This window comes from Gobio gobio (assembly GCF_949357685.1).
Source record: "Gobio gobio genome assembly, chromosome: 2".
NCBI classification, from domain to species: Eukaryota; Metazoa; Chordata; class Actinopteri; order Cypriniformes; family Gobionidae; genus Gobio; species Gobio gobio.
The window spans coordinates 26997176-27009740 of NC_137098.1; the positions used below are offsets into that span (position 1 = coordinate 26997176).

Consider the following 12565-nt stretch of genomic DNA (forward strand, 5'->3'; position numbering starts at 1 on the left):
GTGAAACCGGTAATCGTCCCATCCCTAATTGTACCTAACATTTATTTTTTTCATGAGTATATAGTCATCAAAGACACCTAATATAAATTAGGACCATCTTTTCTAACCATCATGACCTGAATTCAATAGTCATCTACCGCATTAGCTCTGCCTTCCGCCCACTCATAAGGGATAGAGGAAGGCCAGCTTCCTGTACCAAGGCAGTTTCTATAGTAAAGACAGGAAGCAGAGTTGGAAACAACAGTGGCTTAAGTTCCTGCTTTACATGTCATCTGTAGTATGAGGCCAGCTGTCTGCAACAATGTTGGTTTAACGCAAACAGCCGTTATTTTATTTTAGACACAATGCGTGCTGTCTGCAAGCTAATGTGTGGGTGTCTATTGACTATGTATATGCAAAGTCAAGGCTGTCAATTTTGAAGGTCTTCTATCAACTATTACCCTCCTACAGAAGATATTCGGTGGCATTGAATATCATGCAATTGACCATTTTTAGCACTCTACACTGATTTTGTATTGGTTTGAAATCTTTGTATGCTTTAATTGAGGATAGTTCAAAATCAGAAAATAAAACTCACCCGGTCTCTTCCATAGCGACGGAGAAGTTTGTAGGGCCATATGAGTAAATCCTTTTTAGTCTTGGGGTCCTTCAGAATAAGGTTGTCCACATTAGCCCTCAGCCAGTAATTACCAGAGAGACCACAGCGCTCCGATGCTTCTGTCCTCTGGACACACACCCTAAATTCATTAACTGCAAAATGGAAAATGTTCACTTCAGATATAATATTGCAAGTCAGGTATAATTTGTATGTGGGTCAATGGCAAAAAGAAAAATCCATGATAAAGAAAAAGAAACCTCTTTAAAATGTATGTATAAAAGTTTTGTTATGGTTTTGAAAAACTATTTTCAAGAACAGGTTCAAAAAAATTATGTAAAGTAAAAACATTTTCCTTAGATCTTCAATACATCCGTGTATACATATCTTAATCATTAAAAAGTTTTCAAATGTATTTTTTTGAGGTATAAAGTATATAATTTGCAGTAAATTATATATTTCTTAGTATATCATTTCACATTTAATCTCCAAATGAATGTAGAAACAACATAAATATTGTATATTTTAAATATTTGATCTAACAGGTAGGATATATACAGAAATTGAATTAAGTTATCAAACACTTCACAGTCTTCATTGCATAAATTATAAATTAAATATAGATTAGATCCTTATTAAAGCTACAAATGTTATTCAGTCAAGAGCAGTGGGTGATTTTCTGTCTTTTGTTCTTTGATCATCCTTAATGACAGACAGTAGCAGGTTTATACAGATTACATTCTTTCTATAATTTTTATAATTAAAAAAATGCCAAACTATTTAATAAGCCTTTTCTTTTCATTATTTCAATGAGGCTTTTTTCTCATTTTGACACCAGAACAGCTGTAATATATGCTAATCATAGTGATTTATTTAGGTTATTTTGTCGCTGTAACTTAATAACATTAAATATATATGCAGTAGGGCTGTACGATTAATCGAAAAATAATCTAAACCGAAATTCAGAACCTTTAGGTTTAGTCACGTGACTCCGCCCCGTCAGTCACAATTATCTTAGTTTATAGATGACCAGAATCACTATAGTAACTGCATGTTTTACACAGTTTATACTGGTAAGTTAATTGCGGTTCTTATAGCCTACGCGCTGCCACATACACACACACAGCGTGATCGCTTTCACTTTCGTCCTCATAAAGTTTGTCAAGTAAATGCGTTTAAAAGCTTGCCAGTTTGAACATTTTAAAGCGATTATGCACTATTCAAAAACAACAATAGGGAAAACTTATCAGTTCAGTGCTCAGCTTTTTTCTGTGACACAGAGAGCCGAGCCATGTCGCGTCTCTGACAACGCGCACGCGCGCCCTGAAGGCAGACCTCTTTCACCTGCGTCCTGACAGAGCTTTGTCATTTGTATGTGTTTTAAAGCCTGCCAGTTTGAACATTAAAGCGATTTTAGTCCATCAGATGTGTATTATGTTGAACTAATGCCTGATATATTGTGACACTGACATGAACACTCAGACAGAAGCTCGCACATCACGTGAAGATCGAGCGCAGAGAGCAGCGCAGAAACGCAGTGTTAACGCTGTCCTTGTGACTAAAGTAAAGTCACTAAAGTAGCTTAGAATCTCAACCGTTATAGGCATATATTTTAACACCTTTGAAGTAAGTACAAACCACAGCTTAATAATGAATAGAGACGGTATGAGTAATTCACACACACAATCTCTCAGACATTCAAATAAATGTAATGTAGGCCTATGTGCTAATTTATCTGTATCAGATGTACAAGCAGAAATCTGCCCCATAGACAGTAACTGCTGAAAGTGAACGGTTTCCTTTTAAAGTATTTTAAAATCACAAAGAAATGCACTTTTTCATTAGAAAAAAAAATTCCACCTTTAATAGTAGAAAATATTTACAGTAAAAACCTTATCAGGAACTTACTAAAAAACCTTATGAGGGCAAAAAATGTAAAGCAAAAAAAAAAGCAAAATAAACGTTCATTAAACGTAATCGTGGTAAAATGATCAATTAATCGAGGTTTTTATTTTTGGTCAAATCGTTACAGCCCTAATATGCAGATAAGATTTTTTTCCCCAGTTAAGTTGATTTTTGAAGTAAGTCAAGTGAAGTTTCAAAGAAGCATAATAGAGTTTCATAATTTGAGTGTACTGTATGTATACGGATAAAATTAGATATAGTAGTTGGGATTATTAATTTGTTTTGTGGTGATAGGGAGGATCATGAATCCATAAGGTTTTGTACAATTTATAACATTTTGTGTTGGGGTGTAACAATTATATCGTTATATCGATATTAGGGATGTTAACGAATAATTGATGATCGATTAATTGTCGATAATACATTTAATCGATCAAGCGTATCGATCATCGATTAAGCAGGGTCATGCACGCGTGCTGCTCAACCGCGAAACACAGGAGGAAAAATGAAGCGAGTGTGCAGCTGTTCTGTTTAGGACCATTTTACAGCTGGAGTTACACCATCCGACCATACATACCGAGTCATGACTATAAGTTTGCATGTGCATTCGCGACCTTTTGTTTTGTGCAAATGCAAGTTGTAATAATGTGTTTATTTTGTGTAGGCCAATCTATATCTGATTTATCTCATATTGGATGCATCTGGTTAAGAATTAGAGTGGTAGTAAAGCGTGCCAGTTATCATCCTCAATGGTGCAGCTCAAACAGCAATGCACAACTAATAATGACCATGATTGGGACTGTCAAATTACATAACATTATAAAGAGAGCAATTTTGTAACAAAACATTGTGAATGTTTTTGTTTAGTTGCCTGTTTCACCACGTTCCTCTAGGAAGAGCATGTCCACAACAAGAGTCACTCATTCTGAATAGCACGTAACTTATTTCAAGTTCACTTGTACATTTGCGTCATTTTGTGCAGATGTAATTTGTAATATTATGTTTATTTTGTATATATCTGATCAATCTCATATAGGATGCATTTCTTTGAGCTAAATAACGCGCTCGCAAAGAGCTTTAGTGTACCGGTGTTCATTCAGCGCAGCGCATTCAGCGCAGCTCAAAAATGCACGACTAGTAATAACTTGGATTGGGACTGTCATATTACATAACATTACTGAGGACACTATTTTAATAAATCGTTGTGAATTCATTGGGTTTAGTTGCCGTGTTCAGCGCGTTGTTCCAGAGTTGATCAATCATGGGAATTTGTGTAAATTGACATCCCTAATCGATATATCTCGATATAAATATGACAACATGTATGAGTGATATGTATTGCGATATTAAGTTAGTTTCAGCTTACTGTATTTATAAAGCATACTTCACCCAAACATGGATATTCTGCCATTATGTACTCACCCTTTAGTTTATTTTCCAAACAAAAATTAAGATATTTTTTTATGAAACCTGAGAGATTTCTTAATTTCTGTCCCTCCATTTAAAGTCCCTTCCCCTAAAACGTAAAATCCCTAAAAAGGTCATAAAGGCATCATACAAATAATAAATCGAGCTGTTTTCTGAAGAGACACAATCATTTTATATAATAAACAGATTTACTGATCAACAGTTGATTGCATTGAACACCTGAACCGCATGAAAGCACAAACATAATTTAAATCACCATATCGTGTTTTTAGTAATTAATAGAGGGAGAGACAGGATAGCGTGAACAGTGGGAGAGTCTGCATTGAAAGCGTGAGTGTACTGCGTGAGAAAAAATTTTAAGTTTTAGTGACAGTACAACATTAAACTACTATATACTGTATAATGTTGAAAATAATGTATAATAATGAAATGGGGGAATATTTGTGGGTCCTGATATTGTCAAAAAGGAGGCCTTTTTTGACATTATTTAAAAAATACTCTATGTAGTCAGTGACAGAGTGTAAGCATATGCGTCTCTACATAATTCTGTATTTTCAGCTTTAGAGTCATTCATATTTTTATTCTGATGTCACTATTGTCCTGTGTATTGAGGACTAGTCCTCCCCTGATGTAATACTAAATTTAGCATTTTAATCAACAGTACACTTTAACTTTTTACCATATGTCTTAGAAGTCGTAATAATAATAATAGTTAAAAAAAACCTCTTCTTTATTTTGGCTTAAAGTATCGTGATAGTCTTGTATCGTGAGTTCAGTATCGTGAATTGTATTGAATTGTGACACGAAATTTGTGTACTGACAAGAGTAACAGAAGTAAGTTCTGTTGCTTATATGTAAAACTGAAAATTCTTTGAATCTCAGGAAATTGGCCAACACTGGTCTTTTTTAAATCAATCTCACAACCCCAATATAAAAAGAACAACTAGGATGTCTTTCATTTGATGGGTCCTGTATGCTATTTCCCTGCTAAATTCATCACAGATACGCTTCTGCTTATCAGAGACTAAAGGCCATGACCGATTACCTGACTTTCCTCTGCTTCTCGAAATGCTCCCATGCAAACTGATAAATCAATTCACATTACACTCCGATGCCCACAGAAAATGCCAGAAAATGTCTATATAAAAGAGATAATTGAGTCAGAGTGCCAAGACTGAATTGTTGCTAAGTCTTTTAAATGTCAGCTCTCACACTCTTTGAGGAAGTCAGTGCTGCCCTTACTAAAAACAGAAGTGATCACAAACTATTTCCCTAGAAACACTAGAGAATGCACAGCAGGAGAAGAGGTAGTTTAAGCATTGAGTGGACTTAACAGTGACTCCTTGACAGTTTACCTTGCATAGCACTGGATGAAGTGAGTGCCAGCAATAAAGGAGGGGGTAGGGGAAATGCCTGAGATTCTGCTCTACTTTCTGTCCTCCTCCATTTCGCTTGTTAGCCCTTTGCGTCTTTCACTGTGACTATTCAAATAAAATGTGTTACAAAAACAACGATGTCTTTCTGGAAACGGCTCTTGAATGTGTAACTACATTCAAAAGCTCTAATATTTTGGGCTTTGTGACTAACATGAGCAGGGAATTTGCATGCAGTCCATTTGCATCTAACAGAACATTTCTGTCTATTCACTGATAACAGATCAGTTTTGCTGGTCTATGCATATAACTTCAATCTATTAACAAAAAAGTAACTGAATTGAGAGTGGAGATGACGTCTAAGTCATTTGTTTTGAGAAACTCAAAATGAAAATCTAAAAACTGCTGGCTCAAACACAGTTTGTTAAAACACATAAGTAAAAAATATTGTGCCACATGTCCCTTCTTACCTTCCTCTCTGGAGTAATAAATGAGATTCTCTGCCATTTGAAGCTCTTGCTGTCCATTTGGGTCAAAACTACCAAGAGAACCACTTCCTCCCTTAGAGTGATAGAGATGGAGAGAGAGAAAGTGAGACAGAAAGAGAGAGATGCTGAGTTAGTATTGGGGCAGCTGTGTTATTCCCTTTTGGAAATTCCCAACATGTCTGACATGGATTTTCATGTTCCAGCTACATCCATAACCACGTTATAACATGGTTGAAAGGTTATCACGCTTGTCAAATAGTTGAACTGAATTTATTGATTGTTAAACCAGTAAAACAACGATCATACATTGTAAAATTGAAAGACTGTAAAAGCTTTTTTTTTTTTTAAATCAGGGGCCGGGTTCACGAAAATCTTAAGAAAGAAGTTAGGAAAATTCTAAGAAGTTCTTAAAGGGTTAGTTCACCCAAAAATGAAATTTCTGTCATTAATTACTCAACCACATGTCGTTCCAAACCTGTAAGGCCTTCGTTCCTCTTTGAAACACAAATTAAAATATTTTTTGATGAAATTTGATTAAATAGTCCATGTGATTCAGTCCAGTGGTTCAACCTTAATTTTATAAAGGGTGATGAAAATACTTTTTGTGCGCAAAAAACAAACAAAAATAAAGATTTTCTTCAAAATGTTCTCTTATCTGAGTCTGAGTATCCAGCTCCTGCATCAGCATCACACACATGCATCGTGGTGCTCATGTGAACAGCTTCGGCCAATGGTAAGCCGGCGTCCTGGCGTAGCTTTGACTTATTCAGAAGCACTGGACTGTATTTACTAATGTTATTATTTTTGTTTGTTTTTGCGCACCAAAAGTAATCTAGACGCTTCATAAAATTAAGTTTGAACCACTGGAGTCAAATGGACTATTTTATCGATGTCTTTACTACCTTTCTGGGCCTTGAAATTGTTAATTATATTGCTGTCTATGGAGGGGTCAGAGAGCTCTTGGATTTCATCAAAAATATCTTAATTTGTGTTCCGAAGATGAACGAAGGTCTTACGGGTTTGGAACGACACGAGTGTGAGTAATTAATGTTAAATTAATTAAATTCTTAAGAAGTTTGCAAATATTTTCTCATATTTGTTTACTTGAGAAGAATATGAAAGGTGTTATTGTTATTTGAATGAAAGTCGGGTATTGCTGAAGATTCGCTGAATGAAAAACACCTCAAAGCCCATCTTTTTTGCAGTGCCTGCAGATTACCGTAGTTATCATAATAAGAGTGCAGACTATTTTCCAAGCGACTGGCTTGACGGGAGTTAATCACTCTGTATCATGTTTTTAATGTGCTGTAAAGAGTAATATGTATATTTTGCTAGCTAATGTTATGTTGTAATGCTTAATATTTGAAACAACCCACTAAATCAATTAAACTACTTACATTTGGGTATTTGTTGGAGGTTATCCTAACTGTAAGAAATTATTTTATGATTTTTAAGAACATTCTTTTGGGAATGTAAAATATTGGGAATACAAAATATTCTTATCTTTTTTTCTTAAGTTAGAAAATAAGAAGAAATTGGCAATTAAGAAGAACTTAAGAATGTTTTGTGAATCTGGCCGCAGGCCTCAGATTCTTCTTAAAACTCAGGGGCAACGTCACAAGCGTTAAACACATCGAACCTTTAACCATTAAAAAGTCTCCATGATGTCATCTCACCTGAAAAGCAATCTCACACATCTTCTCCACCCACTCATTGGTTATATATTTCTCAGCTGCAAAGATGTATGTCTTGTCATTGGTCTCCACATAGAAGGCAGCCATGTTTTCTTTGGGGCAGGTTTCAGTGACAGCAGGGAGTATGCTGATGCATTCTGACAGACGGATTATCTTCTTGTCCATTTTCTTAGTGCTAGGTTTGTCACTGGCACTGCCTGAGCAATCATAAAACTCGAGCCGTGCAATGCCGTTTTGACTGGCTGGGTACAGTACGAACCAGTTCTTCTTCCATTTCTAAAAAGGAGAGAGGGAGAAGAGGAAGTTTGTACTCTTCTATGAAGATCTGGCAGTGTCTTGGTTAAATTCAACTGTTATTCACTTATCGGTCTGAAAAGTTCTGAAAATACATACACACACAACTATTTCTGTTAGTTTGAAATCTAAACCAACACACAGAACATAGGCCATGTCATCTCATGTTGCCTCAAGTCGCTATCCATTGTGGGAAAGGGAATTTACCCTTATCTATTTTATAAATGCATCTTATTGTGAATTATTTATCCATGGATTTATTGCATTCTTCTTTTTTAAAGGGATAGCTCACCCTGAAATGAAAATAAAGTCATCTTTTACTCATCCTGCTGTTGTTCTAATGCCCTATGTTCTTTTATTTTTTTCGGACCTCAAAAGGAGAAATTTTGAACATCCTGCTCACGCTCCTCCATAATGGCAGTGAATGGCGACCAGGCTAAAACTTAAAAAAAAAGGATACATAAGTATCACGTAATGATACAGTGAGATGCGCAACACATATGGAAAGTGTTCAGGAGGCGTACTATAAAGGTTTTGCGGGAAAGAAACCTTATTATTCAGTCAAAATACTGAGCTTTGCCGTTACTCTGTGGCCGTTCCTGGGAGTGCATGTGAGCCGTCAGCAGCCGCTTGCGCTTACTCACGATGTCGCGATGAACTATCCCTTTAATTATTATTTTGAGCTAGTAATTTTTAATCAAAAGGTCATAATTAGACAATGGCAGACTTTTCTCTGGTGATGTACACTGGAATCCTCTAATCATTTAGTCTTGTTAAACGCCACCCTGTTGTTAAAATCAACCTCAAAATCATGTTCAGATCTGCCTCCATCCAATTAACAACCAATGGATAGAACCAAGTCCCTGCCCTACATTTTTCATTTTCAATAATTTGTTTCTCTCGGATACACGTCACAATACGGAAGAAAAGATCTGTCGCTACTTCCGTTACATTGCAATTTTAAAAATGAACTTCCACGTAGCTGCAAATCATTGTTAAAGGTCCCGTTTTTCGTGTTTTTTTGGAGCTTTGATTGTGTTTACAGTGTGCAATATAACATGTGTTCATGTTTCATGTGTAAAAAAACAGTATTTTTCACACAATTTACTTATCTGTATACAGCTGTTTTCACTGTCCTCAAAATGGCCTGAGAATTTCCTCGTTCTATGAAGTCCCTCCTTCAGAAATACGTAACGAGTTCTGATTGTGCCAGCGGTTCCCGTGTTGTGATTCGACAGCAGCTTAAGGCACGTTGCCCGGGAAGGTCACGCCTCTTACCATAACGGGGAGATGAACGCGCTCAAACTACAGCCCCTGAAGGCCAAACAAAGGTTATTTGACTCCGGGATGAAAATAACAGCGTCTGAACGACATGGCGACAAACGCAACTGAACCGAACCGAACGAAACACTTCCTTTTCTCCACGAGGGAGCAACAAGACCACGCCCCCTTTTTTGTGTATTCTTGTGGGCGGAGGTTAGTCGACAAACTGTTCTACTGACGTAATTAAAGCAGGATGTACAGGGATGTAGTCCAAACCGGCCGTTCGCTGTAGGCTTTGAAAGGGAACTTCTGTCAAATAAAATATCTCGCTTGGCATTGAACTTTGAGCTTTATCATTTTACAGCTATTATTTATGCTCTAACAGCAACATTACACACTAACTAAAGTTTGAAAAATGGGATCACGAAGAACAGGACCTTTAATTTCAACCACTATTAAATCAAGGTCATAAAATCCGGAATTGTACTAGAGGAGTTTCAAACTTGCATCACTTTCTTTATTTAGCATGTAGGGTCATAATGCTGAGGTCAACAAGAGGAATTGACAATGACATCTAAGCCCCTTCCTCCAGATGGACAACGAAAAACAGACTCTGCAGCAAACAAAAGACATCTATGTGTGTATGGGTGTGTGTGTGAGAAGAGTGTGGGTCAGTTCCTCATATTCTTTGTAACGTAACAAGACAATGATCTTCAAACAAAGGCACAAGTGTTTCAAGCTGATTCAATATTGTGTTGCAGATGTGTTGTTGCTTGTATCTAAACTAATGCAGTGTACACACTACCAAAGACAGTCTAATAGATGAAAAGGAACAGATCATCGTGATATTTGGTGTAAGGAATTGCATTTTTAATGCTCAGGTATAATGTTGGTAGGATTTTTACTTGAAAAGCGGTCATAATTCCGAAATAATTTTCAGAATAATTTTTTTATGCTTTGGTTTAAAGGGGTGTGTCTTCTTTAAGACTTCAATATAAACACCCACTGCTATGATTGGATAACATCTTTGCATTTGAAATAAGCATTATACATGAGGAACAACCAAAGCTTGTTAACCAACAAGATTGTCAAATTAGAATTAAATTAGAATGGTTAATTGTCTGTGACCCATTAAAAACTATTGAAATTGGTTTCAAATTTTACATGCGTAAATAGCAGCATAAACAACAGAACATGAGAAATCATCACATCACGGACATGCAGCGTAAAAACAGTATATAATCACATATATGAGAGAAATAAATAGGCCTATATACGCAAAATATATTTCACTTAAACAATTGACAGAAAAACTGCAACAAGTAGTATATGCTGAGTTTCGGTTCATTTTTGTGACACGCTCCACAAACAAATTAACGGAAAGGAAATCGAGACAGCAGAAAGCGGCATCCTGTTTGTTTTCTTTATTTTACAAAAGCACAATGTTTTTTGTGTACACAAATAAAAGTAGACGCTTTCGAATGGTGTATGATCATAAATGACAGAGTAGTACTTTAAGTTGTTACAAAGGAAAAAATTGATCGCAAAGAAATTGAAAAAATGATCGCACAGGAGCATCACGCATTCACACAACATATCAGTTCTTGCATTGCTAACTTGACATCACAGCCTGTTCATTATCAAAATAAAATACAGTCATCCAAACATACAAGTACACTGCCCCACTGTGGTGTTCCGCTCATTTTTGTTAAGCACATTTTTGCACGTGTAAAAGATGATGTTTTACGTGGATATTGGAACACGAGTGAAGTACAAAGCCTATAGTTTACATAATAAATAATAGTTTAGCATCCAAATACATTGTGAATGGAAACATTTGGTTTTGTGGAGGTAAGCCCAACGTTGGTTTCTGTTTCACTTTACATTAAATTGTTTTGGCTTTTATACAGCTGCTTATATTTTTCATTCTTGCTCTGTTCTGAATACTGTTACATTTAACAGATTTGTTTTGTTGTGATGGGAACTAAAATAGCCTATAGCTGTTTATAGTATTTATAATATTTGTAAACGTTTTGCTTTATTTACCGACTTATGTTTTTCTCTCAAATACGCAATTTTTTATGAGTATTTTTCTTGGCAAACGTTTTAAAACACCTTGAAAAATTACTTAAAAATTACTTGCCCCTTTTACAAGATGTAATACAAGTTTTAAACTCAAAATATCCCACAGATAATTTATTATACCATGTTCTAAATGCATTTTTGAGTGGAAGCAAAAACATGCTATTTTCGAGTATGTATCTTTAAATGAAAAATGAGCTGCTGCTCCAGAGATGAGATGCTATCTTCTTTATCGCAGCCACGCTCACGTGACATTGCAGTTCTTCGTCATCATGAAAGTTTATTATTTGCATGCTTTAAAGCCATATCAGTTTAAACTTCAGATATATGGTTTTATGAGGGCAGACAACTGAAGCACATGCACAGAAAGCTGACTTGTTTGCAAATTTCAAACAACAGTACCAGTAAAAAAAACAATACCTTTTATTTATAGGCGCCTTTCCAGGCTCTCAAGGACACTATACGGCATAAAAGCAAGTCAATAAAATACAAAGCTATGCGAAAACACATACAGATCAAACATACAATCAAACAATCAAGTCACTAAAAGCTATTCTAAACAGATACGTTTTAATCGAAGCTTTAAAAAGGGAAATCCAGCTGGCGAATGTGCAGTGGTAAAGAGCTAAAAGCCCTCCCACCAAATTAACTCAACGTAAAATTTGGAACTGTCAATAATTCAGAAGATGATCTCAAAGAGCAGAAAAGATAAAGAGGAGCTAAATTATGAAGGGATTATGAAGGGCTTCGTAGGTGAGCAGCAACATTTTGTAATGGATACAATAACGAACAGGAAACCAATGCAGCTGAGTTCTGAATCGATGGAGTTGTGTTTCAGAAAGACCAAATAAAAGAGAATTACATTAATCCGTGCTATGCTGAGAAATCTAGCAATGTAAATTAAAAAATGCAGTACATGAAATATTATTAATATGGGAACAATGGGAACCAGCAAATATAACACCAAGACTTTTCACCTGGGTGGAAATATTAACCGGACTGCGTTTTAGACCTAGACTCAACAAGAAGGGTGCTAGTTTTGTTGGTATTTAGCTTAAAAACATTGTTGGTCATCCATATGTTAACATCTTGAAAACATTTAGTGAGTACTGTAAGGGAATAGGAAGCATTAGGTTTTGTAGATCTGTACAATTGTGTCATCCGCATAAAAATGGAAGTTAATATCATAAGTGCGAACAAGGAGTCGAATACAAATAATAAATAAAAGTGGACCCAACACTGACCACTGTGAAACACAGTAACTATGACAGACATTCTTAATCCAGACTAACTGTTTCCTGTCACTTAAATAAACTGGTACACCCACCAGCGTTTTGTGAATCATGTGACAGGAACCCAACAAAAGGTTGGGATTATACTGCTGCAGTATCATTGTAAAAATGAATTCTAGCTTCTTTATATCTATATCTGATTTTATATATA

General features: G+C 35.8%; 1 protein-coding gene across 1 annotated transcript in view; it reads right to left on the bottom strand.

Moving 5' to 3' along the window:
* Nucleotides 1–12565, bottom strand: part of dok1b (docking protein 1b) — a 34589-nt gene that overhangs the window by 5606 nt on the left and 16418 nt on the right. Inside the window, exons 2-4 of the mRNA XM_079810656.1 lie at nucleotides 7466–7759; nucleotides 5772–5862; nucleotides 578–750 (exon numbers count right to left, since the gene is read on the bottom strand). Of these exons, the coding sequence (XP_079666782.1) occupies nucleotides 578–750; nucleotides 5772–5862; nucleotides 7466–7759 (558 nt within the window). The remainder of the gene's footprint in view (nucleotides 1–577; nucleotides 751–5771; nucleotides 5863–7465; nucleotides 7760–12565) is intronic.